Source organism: Hemicordylus capensis, chromosome 1 (assembly GCF_027244095.1).
Source record: "Hemicordylus capensis ecotype Gifberg chromosome 1, rHemCap1.1.pri, whole genome shotgun sequence".
Taxonomy (NCBI): domain Eukaryota; kingdom Metazoa; phylum Chordata; class Lepidosauria; order Squamata; family Cordylidae; genus Hemicordylus; species Hemicordylus capensis.
Window position 1 is genome coordinate 388,236,507 of NC_069657.1, and position 19,310 is coordinate 388,255,816.

At 43.6% G+C, this 19,310-nt stretch overlaps 1 protein-coding gene across 10 annotated transcripts in view; it reads right to left on the reverse strand.

Moving 5' to 3' along the window:
• The window catches only part of SMYD3 (SET and MYND domain containing 3), a 582,729-nt gene that overhangs the window by 45,369 nt on the left and 518,050 nt on the right, over positions 1-19,310 (reverse strand). The window contains exon 11 of one of the 10 annotated variants that reach the window (XM_053302299.1): positions 9,108-9,716. The exons of the other annotated variants lie outside the window; for them this stretch is intronic. Within the exon in view, the coding sequence (XP_053158274.1) occupies positions 9,704-9,716 (13 nt within the window). The 3' untranslated portion in view covers positions 9,108-9,703. Of the gene's footprint in view, positions 1-9,107; positions 9,717-19,310 lie in introns of those variants that run through there. 10 annotated transcript variants of the gene reach the window in all.

Genomic DNA, 19,310 nt, shown 5'->3' on the forward strand with positions numbered 1-19,310 from the left:
TACCTGACTGAATTTACCCAGTCTATGTTTGGGTAATTGAAGTCACCCGTTATTACAGCCCTGCCTCTCCTTGACGCCTCCCTCATCTCCTCCTGCAACTCCTAGTCACTGTCAGCGTTTTGATCTGGAGGGCGACAGCATGTTCCCAGTAGCACATTTCCTTTCAGGGTTTCTGTGGAGGACTCTGGTCCACCTAGGTTTTCTACCTTGTTCGATTCTACCCCAGTGCTACTCCACCTCCAAGGCACCCCTCCCTGTCCTTTCTATAGAGTTTATATCCAGGGATAACAGTGTCCCACTGGTTCTCACTATTCCACCATGTTTATGTTATGCCCACTATATCTATTTCTGTGTTAGCAAACAAGCACTCCAGCTCACCCATCTTTGCTCGGAGGCTTCTGACATTGGCATATAAGCACCTACACGCTGAATCTCTCACCTGGTATATGCTATATTTATTTGGATTCTTGGATCACCTGGCACAGGCTTCTGTCTGCTCTTTATGTGGTTCTGCTCTATCCTCTTCAGTTTTATCTGAATCCTTTGCAATCTCACACTTTAAAGGATGGCATTTGCTGAACTGGATCCTGTCCAGCTCCTGTCAGCTATTCCCCAGGCATCATTTTAAAAGCTGTTCTGCAACCTTTTTGATTTTAACCACCAGCAATCAGGTTCCATCTTGGTTCAAGTGCAGCCTGTCCCTTTTGTACAGGCCTTGCTTGTCCCAAAATGTATCCCTGTGCCTAACAAATCTAAACCCCTCACCCCAGCACCAACATCTCATCCATGCATTGAAACCCCTCAGCTCTGCCTGTCTCACTGTACTTGTGCGTGGAACAGGTAGCATTTCTGAGAATGCTACCTTGGGGGTCCTAGACTTCAATACCTATCAGCCTAAATTTGGCTTCCAGAACCCGGGGAATCTTGCTGTAACATGAAGAGAAATTCATACCTCAAGCATTGGAGTGAATTGATTCTGAAACCTGGAAGTTCTTAAAACCCTAACTTATTCCAGAGTTCCAGAACTCGTTGTTGCCGACATGCACCACGACGGCTGTCTCCTCCCCAGCACTGCTTAACAGCCTATCTAGATGTTGCACGATGTCCCCAATCTTTGCACCAGGCAGGCAAGTCACAGTGCAGTCAACACGTGGGTCAAAAACCCATCTCTCTATACCTCTAATAATCAAATCACCCACTACGAGGAGGCCCCCACCCCCTGGAGGAGTATCCCCTGTGCGAGAGGATATAGGCTCATATCCTTCTATGAAGGGGTCCGTTCTAAAGTAACATTTCCCTCTTTCTCAGACTGATGTCCTCCTTCCCCAAGACATTCATTCTCCCTGACAACAGAGGAACTATCAGCCCTGGAGTGGGATGCCTCTACCACATCCCTGAAAGTCTCATCCGCATGCCTCTCTGTCTCTCTGAGCTTCTCGAGATCCGCCACCTTGGTCTCAAGGGAACAAATTTGTTCCCTGAGAACCAGGAGCTCCTTGCATCGAGCACATACCTATGACTTCTGCCCATAGAGCAAATAATCACACATGCAGCACGGTGCAATACACTGGGAAGTGCCCCCGGGCCCCTCCCCTGCTGATTTTCTATCTCTATACTGGTTTTGTTGGCTGTTTACAGTATTTATAGAGGATAGAATTTATTAGAAGGATAGGTCTCAGCTGTAATGGTCAGCTATTTATCTGACCAAACAGCCTTTCTCAAGAATATGAGGGAGAGATCAGTAATTATATGAGGAAGAGATTTGTACTTACCTACTCTTCTCCACCCGACTCCTTGTGATCACAGGGGCTTGTTCCAGGTTCCCCCGCACACTTCCTGCTAAACTCCCACAAAACTCCAATGTCCTGTTTGCTATCCCTGTTCGCCTTACTCTGTTCACTATGCTCTGTTCGCTATGCTCTCGGGCTTTCACCTCTTATGTAGAGTAGGTTTCAAAGCCTATATAAGTAGGCTTATGTAGAGAGTAGGCTTCTTATCCCTGATGAGCGTTCACACACTATCACTTGAGGGAAGTAAATGGAATAAGAATGCCAACCAGCCTGATAACTATTGATTTCCTTTTCATGCATTACACCCTAACAACAACAACAACAAATTTTATTTGTTAGCCACCCCGTAACAAATTGTTCTCCAGGTGCTCACAAAAGAGGATTAAAACATACAATAAAAACACATAACACATTAAATCACAACACACACAAAAGGGTGAAAAAATACAAAATATAGTAGCAATAGCAATAGCACTTACATTTATATACCGCTTTATAGCCGGAGCTCTCTAAGCAGTTTACAATGATTTTAGCATATTGCCCCCAACATTCTGGGTACTCATAATAATACAAAGCAGCTTAAAAACTTATTTTAAAATTAGTTATAAATCAGATCAAATCTGAAAATCAGAATTTAAAAGGCCTGTTTGAACAGAAAGGTCTTTACCTGGTATCTAAAAGAACAAAGTGATGAAGCCAGATGAACCTCACTGGGGAAGGTATTCCATAAACAGGGTGCAACCACCAAAAAGGCCCTCTCCCTAGTAGCCACCTGCCTCACCTCCTTTGACAGAGGCACCTGGAGGTGTGCCTCCAAAGATCTTAAGCTTTGAGTTGGGACATATGGGGCAAAGTGCTCTCTCTGGTAACTCGATCCCAAGCCACCGAGGGCTTTAAAGGTTAAAACTAGCACTTTGAATTGAGCCTGGAAATGGACTGGGAGCCAGTGCAGCTGAGGAAGCACAGGCATAATATGACCAAAACACCCAGTCTCAGTTAATAATCTTGCAGCCCTATTTTGTACCAGCGGCAGTTTCCGGACCATTTTCAAAGGCAGCCCCACGTTCAACGCATTGCAGTAATCTAAGCAAGAGGTTACCAGAGCATGAGTAACTGTGGCCAAGCTATTTCTGTCCAGGTAAGGTCGCAGTTGGCATATCAGCAGAAGCTGATAAAAGGTGCACTTGAGCCTCTAGTAACAGTGCTGGGTCAATGAGCACCCCAGATTGTGAACCTGATCCTTCAGGGGAGTGCAACCCCATCTAGAACAGGCTGAACATCATGCATCCGGACAGAGAAACCACTGACCAACAGTACTTCTGTCTTATCTGAATTGAATCTCAGCTTATTCACCCTCATCCATTCCATTACTGCATCCAAGCACCGATGCATCTGATGAAAAAGAGAGATGCAACTGAGTTTCATCTGCATATTGATGACACAAGCCAAATCTCCGGATGACCTCTCCCAGCGGTTTCATGTGCATGTTAAACAGCATAGGGGAAATTGCACCCCCAGGCCCCCAATGAAGACAGGCCCTTCGCCCACACCAGGGCGAAGGGCCGGGTCCTGATTTGGTCAGCCTCCAAGTCCTGGCCTCCTCTCAACGGGGGGGGGGGGGGCTTCACCCCACCGACGGGTTGGTGGTCCGACACCCCCCAACCCAAGCCGTCAAAGCTCTGAACCGGTGAGTCGCGCCCACCCCCCGAGTGGGGGCCATTCCCAACCTTACGGGCCATCAAAGCCCTGAAAGGCTGTTCCTTGACCCCCCCTCACCCAACTGGCCCTCCAGCCAAACAACGATCCCTGAATCTACCTACCCAACACCCGCACTCTCCTGCAAAGTGACCAATCAATTCCTGTTGCCTACCTGCCACCCGGTGCCCATAGGTAACAATGGCTACCAATGGCCCAACTCCTAAGCCTCAGTGAGAAGTAGGCAAAAAAAGGCAGTGCCCTAGCCAATCTGGCACGACCCAAAAAATTCCTACTTGGCCCCCGTAGGTGACTGGCTATCCCTCACTGAGTACCGGGAGGGTGGGTGGGTGCCCGGCAGCAGAGAGACTGCTCATGAGATGGCTGCCAGGCTAAGATGTTTCCCCGGCCCCCTCTCCTGATTGGCCAGGCACTGGTCACATGGAGGGGGCCAAGATGGCGCTGCTGCTCATGAGATGGCTGCCAGGGTAAGATGTTTCCCCGGCCCCCTCTCCTGATTGGCCAGGCCCTGGTCATGTGGAGGGGGCCAAGATGGTGCTGCTGAACTGAACCTTGAGCAACCCCATAAAATAACTGCCAAGGGGTTGAGTAGTAATCCTCCAGCACCACCTTTTGGGAACGGGCCTCAAGGTAGGAGCGGAACCACCTCCAAACAGTGCCTCCTACACCAACTTGGCCAGCCTATCCAAAAGGATTCCATGGTCAATGGTAATGAAAGCTGCTGAGAGATCCAAGACAATTAACAGGGTTACACTCCCCCCCTCCCTCTCTCTCTCTGCATAGGTCATCCGACAGGGTGACCAAAGCAGTTTCTGTTCCAAAGCTGGGCCTGAAGCCTGATCGAAATGGATCTAGATAGTCCATTTCCTCCAAGAGTGTCTGGAGCTGGTCAACCACTACACACTCAATCAAGCACCTTGCTCAGAAAGGAAATATTGGCCACAGGCCTATAGTTGTTTATGTTTATACAATAAGACAACATTACATCCCTACAATAGCCCTATTCAGTTGTATGTATGTGTGTATAGATGTCTGTACAAATATACATATTTTTGTGTGAATGACTATACATACATTCATTTTAAAAGTGAACCTGGTCAGGCTCAAATGCAGAACCCCCAAATGCAGGTTGCAAATAGAAAGTATACTACTGTACATGCACTGAACACAATGTCTTAGTAATTGTATGTGTGCATGCATACAGATCTAAATGTGCATACACTGTACTCAGATTGTACATGCATCAAACATAACACAAAAAAGGTTTATACGCTACAGAGTTCTTAGACATCTGATATGAAAGCCACATTGTGAATCTAATAATAATGCTATTTGCCTTAAGCCCTGCATCAGTGCTTAGTTGGGGTTATACAGGCGAAGTAAAAAAAGGAATACCTCTCTGCTATACAAATAACTCACAACATTTGAAAGTACTATTAACCTCTTGATAACTGCCCAAACTTGGAAGTGCTACCAAAGGCAGACATGCCAGAGAGCCAGTATGCAGACTAGCTGCATCCAGACAGAAAGCAAGAAAGCATCCCCTCAGTCACAGAGTCAAGCTTCAGTGACCCAAACGGGGAGGAGAGGAGGGTGTGCAGAAGTACAGATGACCACTAGAAGAACCAACATTACAGGTGAGTAACCTGTAGTTCTTCGACGTGGTCTCTGTCTTCTACACAAATGGGCGCATAACAAGCAAGCACCCAAGGAGGAGGGAAAACAGAGGCAATAGGTAAACAACCAGGAAAAACCTTTATTTCAGGATAAGCATATCAACCAAAAATGGACTGTAGGACACTCCTGCCAAATACAGCATCATTATGTGCTCTAACATCAAGAGCATAATGCTGCATAAACGAATGAGGTGAAGCCCAAGTAGCTGCCTGACAAATAGCGTCCAACGGGACTGCCCGATCAAAGGCCACAGAGGCCGCCACAGACCTAACAGAATGACCTTTTACAGTAGAAACAGGAGAAAAAACAACCAGGATAGGCCTAACCCAACAGATTGTTGAGCCGAAAGACTCACGATGTCTGCTGAAGCATGGACGAAGAAAGACTGAGGGGATGAGGAGTGGCACAGCCATGCTGAGGGCAGGGTTACTGCCAAAAGCAGGAGAAATCGAGCTTCTTAGATTCTGATGTGGTCTCTGCGCAGGCGCATAGCCCATTTGTGTAGAAGACAGAGACCACATCGAAGAATCAAGCAAAATTTTGGAGATTGCAACATAATTGATCGTACTAGCTCCCCCCCCCCCGCCGCCCGCACAATATGTGAACTCCCCTGGAAAATCACCTTTGATTACCTGTTTAGTATAAGCATATCCAACCTGCTGACAGATTGCATCAGGCTGCAAATCAGATCCCTGGAGATACGCTGTTCTAAAGGGGTATCTTCTATCTCCTGATTCATATATCCAGAATATTTGGCATATAGAGCCTCATTGTCCAGACCAATATGGACATTAAAAGCACCACCCAAAATTACTAGGGCATCTGGAAAAGAGAGGAGAAGCTGTCCTAGGCATTCCTCAAGTTCAGCCAAAACAAGTAGATTTCTTGTTTTCGCGTCTTAGGCGTGGGGCATACACAGTAACAACTAGCAATGAGTAAGATCTTAATTGTATAAGACATAAAGGAGTGGGATGGAATGTCTAACGTGATACATTTAATTTGAAGTTTTGTAGTAATACTGATAGATAACCCCACCCCCACCCAGGGTCTCCCTCTTCCATGTCCAGCTGTAGCATAAGATGAAAAAGAGAAAAAGCCATCTAATTCAATCTCTCCAAGGGCATAGGTCTCTTGGAGGACGATAATATTCCAAAGAGCGAAATGTCCCCCCAAATTGCAAAAAAAGAGGATGAAAGTCCTTTTTTTTAAAAGCCAAAAAAACCTCCTCCTGGGCTCTGTGAAACAAAATGGCGGCCAGAAGTGACCTCCGTGGTCACTTCTCGCCCTCTAGGAACCGCGGATATGTGGGTTTTAACCCCTTCATATCCATAGATACTGAAAAAGGGTGTCAATGAAACAGCCCGTGAATATGCGGAACCACGAATAACAAGGTTCTCCTGTATTGTAGCATAAGCTCATATGGACCAAATTTCACTGCATCAGATGCATTAACTGTTATCCTTAGTTGGCATGTGTGGGTGTCAGAGAAACACTGAGGTCAAATGGCCATGAAATACAAGAGATACAGTCTGTGAACTTAAATAAATGATTTATATATACCCTGTTTCCCCGAAAGTAAGACCTACCCCGAAAGTAAGACCTAGCAGTAATTTCTGATGTACCGCTAATTGCCCTAGTGCATTTTTTGGGGCTAAAATTAATATAAGACACTGTCTTATTTTGGGGAAAACATGGGTATATGCACTGGCTTCCAGTCCATTTCTGGGCCCAATTCAAAGTGCTGGTTTTAATCTTTAAAACCCTAAACAGCTTGGGCATGATGAAAATGCATCATGCCCCATATGTCCTGGGTCAGACCTTAAGATCTTCTTTGGAGGCCCTGGTGTGCCTGCCAAACAAAGTGAGGCGGGTGGCTACTAGGGAGAGGACCTTTTTGGTGGTGGTACCCCATTTATGGAATAGCCACCCTAGTGAAGCTCACCTGGCACTTTGTTCTTTTAGATGCCAGGTGAAGACCTTTCGGTTCACTCAGGTTTATAAAAATTGATTTTTTAAAGTGTTAAAAATGTTTTTTATTGTATTTTGTATTTTTTGTTTTGTGTCGTGATTTGTTTGTTGTGTTTCATGTGTTTTTATTGGATGCTTTTTAATGTTGTGTTGTGAGCCACCCAGAGAATAATTTGTTATGGAGAGGCTAACAAATAAAGTTTTTATTTATTTATTATTAATAATAATAAACCATATACATGTCAATAATAAATAATAAACCATGTATGTGCTGAGCTGACACCGTGCACAGGTTGCTGGGAACAAGGAAGCAGCCATGCATGCGTTCTTTTTGGCAACACAGCACAACAACTGGAATGGGGGCTGGGCAGTAGAGGAGCAGGTAAGGACCTGCACACCTGCTCCTTAAGGCTACCACTCAACCTCCCCCGCTCCCATGAAGTGTTTCAGCTGAGGCAACTTCATTCATGAACATGCCTAGTTTGGAAGGCTGTTTTAGTAGACACAGCCAGAAAAAATACTAAAATCTACTTGATGGCGGTGGTGAAGCTTAAGATCATGGGGCTCATTGAGACTGGGCCGCAACACCATTGCTAAAGCAGCCAGCATGGAGAAACCACAAGCAACATGGGGAAGCATAGTGTCAACCCAACTACATGGAGAACCACTGAAATATAACACAAGTGACTCCACCATCAGTCACTATATGGAAATTATATCAAGTATATGGAAATATTATATCAAGTATATGGAAATATTATATCAAGTATATGGAAATTATATCAACATGGCTGCCATTTTGTATGAAGCAACAGGAAGGGTGTGTGTAGACGCATTGAAAATATCCTCTTCCCCCCCCCCCCCCGTGTAAACCACTTTGACAACTTTTGTTGTTGAAAAGTCGTATATAACAACATGAGGACAAATCATTTTCCATTTTGGCCTTGGCTTCTCTAAATAGATTATAAGAATGCCAGATTGGTCCTGGTATGTTGAGATATATGGCTATAAAAACATTTTATGATTGATATTAAGAATGCCAATTTTATTCTACAGCCAGTCACCAGATATTGGGTCTCCAACTACCCCAATATCTCACTGTCAGTCATAATTTTACAAAGCCTTCAGGTCTTATTTTCTCTCTCACTGTTGGAACTTAATTCTTTGACATGGTTCTTTGACTATTGCTCACTATTTTTACTGCAATCTCTCTGAAGGTTTCAGTTAAGATGAAAGTGTATAGCTGTTATATAATCCATACTATAAAACAATGTTTAACTGGCTCCTTTGAAATTTTGGAGGTATTTTAGATGTCAGGTGAGGTTCAGATTATTGCTTCATGTACAAATGAGAGAAAACACAGAGGGCCACACCATCAAACTACAGAAAATAAGCCAATTTTCATTCACAAATGAATACATGAACCTGCAGTAGCAGCAGTTCTCCAAGGCCTCAGACAGAGGTTTTTGAAGTCCTGCTACCCAAGATCCATTTTAACTGGAGATACCAGAAATTAAACAGGAATATTTTGTAAGCAAGGTTTGTGCTACACCACTCCACTATGGGCTTGCTGATATTATGAATTCCTATTTTGTAACTCTAGCATCAAAGAGGTCAGCTCCTTCAGGAGTCCTTTCTTTGTTTACCTGATCCAGAATCTGATTCAGTGGAATCAAAGGTACTCTATCATAAGCAGTACTGTATTTTTGACATTCTTTTATTACAATAAATTGCAAGTTCCTGGAATTTTCTTGCTCCCTCTCTCTCTCCATTGATACTCTGGCATTCAGTCTCACATTTACTGATGTGTGGATGCTCCACGCTTACACATAAAAGAATGCTTCAAATAACAGATAAGCCCCAAATCTATCTTTCATTTGTTGTTTTAAACTTGCTCCTTTTATTTATTTATTTGTTGATTGATTGATTGATTGATTGTTAAATTTATATACCGTCTTTCATTAAAACAATCCCAAGGCAGTTTACAGCAAGATTCTAAAAACAAGATTATAAAAATGGCACAGCTAAAATTTACCTTTACCTATTATTACATTTAATTGCGAGAGAATTCAGAATTAAGATTGATATTTGATCTACAAGTTTTTCATGAGAACAAAATACTGCTTTATTAACCCTTTTTCCTGAACTGTTCTCAGAAATATCCACAATTCTCTAAAGCCCAATACTTGAAGTGCTACATTATTTTAAAAGCCCTGCAGTTTGTGATAAGAAGTTTACTTTTGCAGCATAAGAGATATCCAGTTTACAGTCATGCTCAGACTGAAGCCATCTTGGAAAATGTACAATTTACAATAAATATGATTGCCATGTAAAAAAAGTCAATAAAAATTGTTATTAATTGTATCTAAGTTGTATTTAAATCTTTCCATATAATGCATGAGAATGTGTATGGTGTTACTTCTTGGGGCTTTTGAGAGGAAGAAATAAGTTTAACATTAAGATATTTTTAAAAAACAAATATTTTATTCCTAGCATCTGATTTTCATGTTTCCTTTTCAGGTGGTTTAGGACAATTTCAGAGGGCTCTGACATCAAGTAATATACCTGCAGAGGAAACATAAAAATTGAATGTATAATTGATATCTAAAGTCATGCAAAAGGGATGTTTCTCATCAGTAAGTTCAGTTTCATATCTCAGCTTCAACGTTTCAGGAAAAACCCACAACCACGGGGATTGCCCAATGGCTACAGGAATCAAATTTTAAACATCAGCAGCCCCTAGTGGTGATAAATATCACTCCCATCCCTTTTTTGTTGTAATGTTTTTAGCAGGGTGGCGGGGGAGCTCCAGGTATGGCGTGTTTTAAAGCTACGTGATACATAAAGGTAAAGTGTGCCATCGAGTCAATGTTGACTCCTGGTGACCTCAGAGCCATGTGGTTTTCTTTGGCAGAATACAGGAGGGGTTTACCATTCCCTTCCTCCCACACAGTATGAGATGATGCCTTTTAGCATCTTCCTATATCACTGCTGCCTGATATAGGTGTTTCCCATAGTCTGGGAAACATGCCAGCGGGGATTCGAACCAGCAACCTCTGTCTTGCTAGTCGGGGTTTTTAATCACTGTAATTGTTTAATTGTTGTTTTAAAATGTTTTTAAATTGTTAATTGTTATGTTGTTTTTAATTTGTTTTAGCTCTTTACTGTTTTAGTGGTTTGTTTTAATTGTAAACCGCCCTGAGACATTTTGGAAGGGCGGTATACAAATCAAATCAAATCAATCAATAAATAATAAAATAAATAATAAGTCATTTCCCGTTGTGCCATACTTGATCTTTATTTAGTTACCATTAGCCATTGCAGCTATCACACCACACTAAAAACAAGTTTATTAGATGAGAGAGAGAAAATTTGAATCAAATCGCCTCCTTCATGAGACCTTAAAGGCAAACTGAGCACACATCCAAAACAGAATGTCCTACAACAATTAATCTTGTTTTCATCTGGCTACATGAAGAGAAGTTAAACATAAAAATTGGCTGTGAATGAACTGCAGCAATCATCAGTTCTATTCATCTAGGCACTGATTCCATTAACATATTTACAGGCTAGAAAGTAGCAAACCTCAGTTAAGAAGCATCTGACTTTTACTTCAGAATTACACTATGAAAACTTATTAATCAAAATATGTTGGATCTCACTCAGTTTCCTCTGTGTACAAAAGGATTAATATCCTTTCCTACTTTCTTATTCAGAGTAAGTGAAATAACGCTACCTGAACTCCCACAAAGCTTATTGGCAAGGAGTATGTAAGAATAATGATTAATTTTGATGGAGCTTCAGTTGGGCTATGGCTAAATATGTCTGGATTTTATACCTTCTAGACTCACCTATTTGGACCTGAGCTCAAAACCAATAAACAATACAGAAACATTCAGGTAGAATGGGCTTTGCAACAGTCTTGGATCCTATGGGGGTTTAGGGGGGGAAATTATACATTTGTTTAAAATTGCCCATTTCTGGGGTGGGGGTTGGGTGGTAGGTAGCACCCTTCATGCCCTACTATACAACCCACTTTGGTGTTCCTAGCAACTACCCATGGGAAACAAAGAGATGTTTTGAGTTTCCCCATCGTTCCCTATGGCCAGAACAAGCTGCACTCATAGAGTGCACACAAACGTTTTGCACTATAATTTGCAATGCATTTTGCAACCCAGCCTTGAAAAACACTGCAGAAGCACACAATAAAAGGGAATCTGTCCCTCCCAACACAGAACACACATTTCAAACACAGTCCAAAAATGAATCTCTGACCCAGAATCTACTGCCAGCCACAATGCCTGCATAGCAGTTGCAACATTGGCACAAGATACTCTGTCACACACAATTATGACTCCGTCTTTACTTCCTAGCATTGCAAGAGCTGCCACAGCAGCACCCTTAGCAGCAAACATAGCCATAAACTCAACTAGAGCAACTTCAGCCACATTTTGACTGAGTAAAACACCTTGCAATGCAGATTGCAGAGCAGAGCAGTGAGTGAAGCATGAGTTAGTGTTAATGATACTGCTCCTGGGGAATTGACAAACACCCCTGACTACTTTTGGGCTTGTGGGGGGAACTAGCAGGTTTGGCTGGAGCAGCTCATTTTCAGAATAAATTTGTGCAAAGCTTCAATCTTGGGAAGAACTGGCAGAGAGTTGAGAAACAAATAAGAATCAGGTTTATTTTAGGGTTTCGGAGTACAGGAAAGAAATCTTGATTAGCAAGCAACACAATATTAATAACAAAACTAACCAGAAGGATAGTATTAATAGTACTAAACAGAAACTCACAAAGAGGCGTTTTGGCTTGAGATCTGAATTGAAACCACTCAAAGCTGACTAGAGAAATGGTCTTAGAGAACAGCTTTGGATTTAAAGAGGGCAGAAAGAGAGGGGAGCCAGAGGACCCTTGTACTCGACCGATGTTGAGGGACCTCTTTCCTCCAGGACAAGTGGAAAGACAGAAGGCAGGAGTGGGGACCCAAGTGCCACATGAGGGTCAAAGAACCAAGAAAAATCCAAAGTGGGGGTTCTGATCTCAGGAGGCCAATATCTGGATGCAGCCAAGCATGCTGCACAGATCGGGCTTGGAAGCAAGGCCGATCTGGAGGGAACGAGTGGGATAGGAACAAGAGTCCAGGCACAACAATGACCAAAAGCACAAACACGCAATGGATGAATCCAAGAGACACATTATTTGGTAGTCTCAAGGGCTGAAATAGGCAGCATCTTGTCCTGAGGCAGAATGCTGACCACAACTTTCTGCTGAAAAGGGTGAGAATAATGCTAGAGAAAATAATACATTGTGTCCAGTTCAGACTTTGCTGGGTGTGCTCTACCAGCACAATGAGGTGAATATGGAATGGAATGGAATGGGATGGGATGGGATGGGTGCATCAAAGCTTATCTCATGGTCAGGAAGAATCTTTGGAGTGCCTTGGAATGCGTTAACCAGCCTTCTTCCTGAGCCTAGAGCCAGTCATTAACACTTCTGTTAGAGAAGGAAATGAGCCTGATACCTCTTATCCCCTCCTGCAAAGGCTATAAGCTTGAGCTGGTCCAATGTGCCAACATGAGTCAGGAGCCTGTCCGTCTGGTGTCCAAATCAAGGTCGCTGTCAAGGAGGCAGCTCCTTGACGTCCTCCCCGGTCTCTGAGTCGGCTCGGCTGTAGCAGGTTCAAAGAGACTTGTTGCTTCCAGCAGCGTTTACTGCCTGCTGGACTTGATTTATAGTGCTTTGACAAATTGGGTTCCTCCTCCAATCAGCTGCTAACGATTCAGCATTTATCTTGCTTGTTAAGCAGCCAGTTGCTCCATCTGAATGTTCCCAGCTGTCACCGGCGATGCTCATTTCTCCATTGTTGAGGTGTTATTATTTGTATGCTCTCCGGCTCTGGGCTTGGCTCTGCACCCCCCTTCTCCTGTACAGCTTCTGACGGCCCCCCGGGAGCTGCAGCGTCAACTTGGCCTGCCTCCATTTCTTCCTGCAGCCTGACAGATGAACTCTCCTCCTGTTGCTGTGTTGGAGGGTTGTCAACTTCCTCCTCCTCTTTACTATCCGAAGGCAAGGGCATGACAACATGGATGTGTGTGTGTTTGGCTAGTTCCTTAAAAGAATAGTGCTTAATTAACTCATGTCTACTTCGGCATCCTCATCTGAGTTGCAGTCAGGGAGGCAAGAAGAGGGATACTTCTCACAGTAGCAAGTCAAACTTGACCTAGAGTCACCTGTTTCATACTACTTTCCAAGTGACATACCCCATAAGTTGTTTCATGTAAACCGAATGGTGAACCTATGATCCCGTGGATTCAGAGAGACCAAAATGGAAACTACAAGCCTGTAGCTCCAAATCAGGTGTTGGGGTGCTCCGGGGAGTCCCTGAGCAGGCTATCTTGGTAACATTTGTCTCAAGGACAGACACAGAGCTCATCACAGCAGTCACCAAGAAATATCACACACACATACATACACACACACACACCCCTGCACTGCCACTGTCCATTTCTCACCAAAGCATTATCTCATAAACAAAACAACCCATAACTCAAGGCAGGCAGGCACCCAAGTTCTGCCTTAGTAAATCTGAGATCCAGCAAAACCAGATCATTATAACAGCAATAGTACAGCATATTATACTCAGTGCTAAGAAAAGAAAACCACAAAATCAACATAGGAAGTTGCCTTATACCAGGTCATGCCATCTAGGTCAGTATCATCTACATAGACTGGCAGTGGCTTATCCAAGGTTGCAGGCAGGAGCCTTTCTAAGCCCTATCTTGGAGATGACAGGGAGGGAACTTGGACCCTTCTGAATGCAAGCAAGCAGATGTTGTTCCCAGAGCAGCCCTATCCCCTTGGATATCTTACAGTGCTCACACATGTAACATCCCATTCAAATGCAACCAGGGCAGGCTCTGCTTAGCAAAGGGGACAATTCATGCTTGCTACCTCAAGACCAGCTCTCCTCTTCAAGCTCTTTCTGCCTTCTAGTCCCTTTGAATACATTGTGAATTTGAAATTCCTCCTTTTATGACCCCCTCCTCCCCCCAGCCAATGGGGGCACAGCTGCCCATGACAACACTTGATTTGTATCATGCAAAGAAGCAAGAAGATCACAAGCCAGTTGGAAGCCAGTGCCACAAAGCCAACCAGGAAGGGGAAAATAGGCCTCCAAAATGGTGCTTTGCAACATTTAGATCTAAATGGGGTTGTTCTGATCCAAGCTTGAAACAGGCCCTTTAATTAAAGGGTGTTCTGTTTCAAGCTCGAACATTCGAAATGGCCCATTTTGAGTTGAAACATTTCACTGTTGAAATGTTCTACACATCCCTACTGTTTTAGTACGTTTTGTGAGTGCACTCTTGATGGAAACACTAGAAAGTATAGACAATGTTTGCGATTCAGAGCCCTATATAGAGAGCACTCAACAATCACTACAAGAAGGCAACATTTCTGAGAACATGAAGTTCTTTCTATAGGTAACAGCAGGAAAGTCCAGATACCCATGCACACTGGCTATCTGTGCTAGATTGTGACTACTGGCACTGTACAGCCACAGCATTCAAAGTGTAGGTATCTGGCAGAGCTTTGTGAGAAACTATAGCCAGTAGCTTGGAGATGCAATAGTTTTCCTGATCCCCCTTCATCCAGTTTCCACTATTTTAAATGATGAAATACTCACACACTGGTCAATTCAATTAGGCTGGCAGAGTAACTAACTTTGGTTGAGGCCAACCTAACTTTTATGGTCTCCCCAATTCTATAAGGTGCCTTTTAAGCATGTTCCATGCTCCCTTCAAAGTTGGATTCTGGTTCCTTTTAATTACTAAAAAAGAACCCCCTTCATTTCAGAGTTCAAGCAATATTTATAAATTCCCAGAAGATACTCTTCTAAGCACAGCATGCACCTACAACACAAAATAAGACTTTCGGTATGTTTGATAGATCAGCTTAACAAGTCATTGCAGTAAATACCTGGATTGGATATACATTGTGATTAAATAAAAACCCAGCAACTATTGCAATGAAAACATGTGTTCAAAAACTGCACTTAGCACACAGCAGTGATCATCAACCCTGCTGATCACATAATGGAAATGCACACAATAAATCGATTTCCTGAAATTAAAATGGTTTTAGACCAATTCCTCATACCCTTTTAAAGGTGGACATAACACCTCCTATTTGTATGGATGGCTTGATTTTTCAGGTGATTCCCTGCAGATAACAATATGAATATTTTTTCCCAGAGTTGGAAAAGGGAAAATAGATAGCAGTAATGGAACTGCAGGAGCAGTCAAGCAGTAGATTGATTCAACCGGAGAAATTCAATGTACCCCAACAGATTTCCTAGGATGTGATATCCTGCTGCTTCAGGCGCAACTTCTTGTAATGAGAAACTGAAGAGGGGTTTTTTTGTCAGGTGCGTCAAAGCTTGTAGTGATGGTCTGAAGGTAAAAAGTAGTAAACTCAGACTGAAAATATCTCTCCTCGGGAAATGCTTTTGCACCTGGAGAGACTAAGAGCAGCATCTTCAAGGTACAGAAGAGGTCAGCTTTCCCATGCCAGTAAAGCTTCATCACAGACATTTTAACCGAAACATGACATTTGTACGTATATGTAGCGTGGGGGAAGCGGGAAAGAATCAACTTGGCTGTAATAAGTAGTTTGAAAACTATGTCACACACCACTAAGCAAACAGGAAAAGATATATTAAAATGATTGATAAAATTATAATTGTTTTCTGCTGCAATCTTTCCACTGTAAAATATATGCAGCATTGTTGGCCTGTAACTCAATATTTACAGGTTACAGGGTGAAAGAAAAGTCACTGAGCAGAAACAGTAAACAGAGCCAGTAAATTAAAAAGGGAAGGTCATTTTGAAAGTGAATATTGAAAGAAACAAAAAGCAATCAGACCCTCACCTCTAACAGTAAAGCCCTTTCATTGAAATTACTAGGAAAACCAATGCAATGACTATCTGATATTTTGTCACAGTGGCAATATTAAATTGTCACTGATTTCCTAGTCACAGTAATAAAAGTTTTCATTTTAGTCACACATTTTTCTATTTCATTTTAACAAATTAGCAAAGGCTTTGTTTTTAACTATAGCAGTCTGAGGGCATTTTTGGGCCCACCTTTGCCATTGGACTCATGGATTGCCTGAGAGAAAATTAATATCTCAGGTTCAGCACTTCACCACTAAAATTGAACTATAATTTCAGTTTGCCAGAAGCGTGTATAATTTCATGATTATTATTTTTTTATACTGAGTACATTAATAGTCTCGATGGGCCTCCTAGAACAGCTAGTGAATTAATGGAACCATGTAAAACGTATTAAACAGGACCTTCCACGGGACACAGCAGTTGTGTGAAGTGGCGGCGCACCCAGAGTAGTAAAACAATTATGATGGTGACAACAGCTTAATAATAATACCCTCCCCATCAGCATGTGTAAATGAAAAATCGCAGTTTCATTAAGGTGGGAGAAAAACTCAGGAGCATGGTGTTTCTTTGGGGAGGAAAAGGGAGGCTGGGTGGCTATGTGCAACATTTTCATTTTACAGTTCATGATGCAGAGACAGACAAAAAGAGAGTAACCAGTATGAAGTGTGATGGCATCATTTGACTGCTGTTCTTCTGCCAGGGCACTGGGACTGCAAACAAGGGGTATGGGTCACAAAGTCACATACAACCTCACTCTCACCCAGAACTCAAGGCTGCTTCATGTCCTCTTTCAAGCAGCACTGGCTTGTTCGTGGCTGATGCTGACTCAAAACAAGAACAGGTTGCTTACCTGTAAATGAGTTTCTTCTAGTGGTCATCTGTCCATTCACACATGCACATGTGTCTGTGCAGGGGCTGTCATCAGAACTTTCAAGCTCTTCTTTATTTTGTGCAGTAGCTCAGCTCCTCCAGTCTCACTCCTGTTTCCCTTCAGTTCAGTTCAGGAGTCCACCGACCTGGTTGTGTGAACAGACAAATGACCACTAGAAGAACCTAAGTTATAGGTAAGCAACCTGTTGTTCTTCGCCGCAGTCTCTGTCTGTCACACACGGGTGCATCGCAAGCTTACCCTAAAGGAGGTGGGATGGCAGTCACTGGAAAATGGAGCAGAGCACCGTCCTGCCAAAAATTGCATGTTGGGTGTGCACATCCAAGGCATAGTGAATCACAAACATGTGTGGTGAAGCCCAAGTGGCTGCCAGACAGATGGCGTCTAATGGTAAGTTGGCATCGAAGGCAACAGACGTGGCCATCACTCTAGTGGAGTGGCAATGCTGGTCCTGGCAATGGATTTTTGGCGAGTAGACATGCCAACTTGATGGCTTCCACAATCCATCTGGAGAATGTTTGAGTCGAAGGTTGTTCACCCTTGGTATGTTCAGCATAGGAAACAAATAGATGGGGCCCTTTCCAGAACTCTTTAGTTGGTTGGATGTAAAAGGTCAGTGCTCTCCAGACATCCAGGGAATGGAGCTTACCCTCCAGATCCATTGAGGGGATTTGAAAAATACTGGCAATCAAATAGAATGAGTGCGGTGAAAGAATGAGATTATCTTTGGTAAGAAGCCAATGTCAGGTCAAAGTTGCACCTTATCCTTGTGGAAAACAAGGTAGGGGGGATCTGCTTGGAGGGCATGTGGCTCACATACCCTGCATGCCGAGGTAAGGGCAACTAAAAACACGGTCTCCCACGTGAGAAGTCTGAGATCACAGGATGCCATGGATTCAAATGGTGCCGCCAACAATTGTGTAAGAACTAGAGGAAGGTCCCAGGGAGGGACAATCCTGGGAGCATCTGGAAACTTTAGCATCAAACCCTTCAAAAACATTTAACTTTAGGATCTTTGAAAGGGGAAGAGTGACCCAAGTCGGTAAGGTAACATGCAATGGCTGCCAAGTGCACCTTTACGGAAAATAACTTAAGGCTGGAGGACTTCCATTCTAGGAGGTAGGTAAGTATATTTGAAAGTATGGGGTTCATTGGATCCACTTGTAAGGCACATATTCTGTTGGTAAATTGTGACCACTTATGATGGTACGATTTTCTTGTGGCAAGCTTCCTGGAGGCAGTCAGTATTTCCTGAAGTGCCGGCTCTAGGACAGGAAGAGCAGCCATGATGTTAGATGGAGGTGATGCACATCTGAGTTGAGCAGCCGTCTGTCCTGTAGAGATAGGAGACGTGGCGAATGAGGTAAGTGGCACCAATCCCTGTTGACAATACGTTGAGATGTATGAACCATGGCTTCCATCGAACCATGGTGCGATGAGCAGTACCTTGGCTCATTGGGAGTGAATGTGTTGGATCACTCTTGGTATCAGAGAGATGGGAGGGAACTTGTAAAGGTAACTGACGCTCCAATCCAGGGAGAAGGCGTCCCCCAGCGATCTCTCTTTCCTTGCCCTCATGCAGAATGAGTCAAACTGGTGGTTTGTTGGAAAGGGGAAGACATCTATGTCCAGAGTCCCCCACTGGCAGATCAAGGACTTGAGGCAGTCTGGGTCCTGGCGCCATTCATGGGAGTCCGTCAAGCTGCGACTGAGGAACTCTGCAAGAATGCTGGCCTGCCCCTGGAAGTGAATGGCCAAGATGCTCATATTCTGTGAGAGGACTCAGTCCCAAAGACATAGCATGAGTTGCAGCAGGGTCCTTGAACCGGTGCCACCCTTCCTGTTGACATGCAATTTTGAGGTTGTATTATTGGTCTGGATTTGAACAGAATGACCCCTGAGTATGGGTTGGAAACCCCTCAGAGCTTTGGAAATTGCCCGCAAGTTCCAAGTAATTTATGTGATGCAGAGCTTCCACCACATCCCAGCAACCTCCAAGTGTTGAAGTGGTGCAGTGGGAGCCCCATTCTGTCTCTGAGGCATCGGTAGTCACCACAAAATCCAGAGTCACTGGAGTGAAAGACGTCCCTGTGCATAAGTTCTTGTGGGAGGACCTATGCAACTGATGAATTGCAGAAGGGAGATAAGTCTCTTTGCTTAGTTGTTCCTTAGGGGGTCAAAGTGGCCTAAAAACCAACTCTGGAAAATCTACATGTGGAGATGGGAAGCACCAAAGTAGATTATGCTATCAGGCTCAGCATCTGTTGGACCTTTTTGGCTGGATTACAGCAGTGGTGCAACATGCGAAAAGCC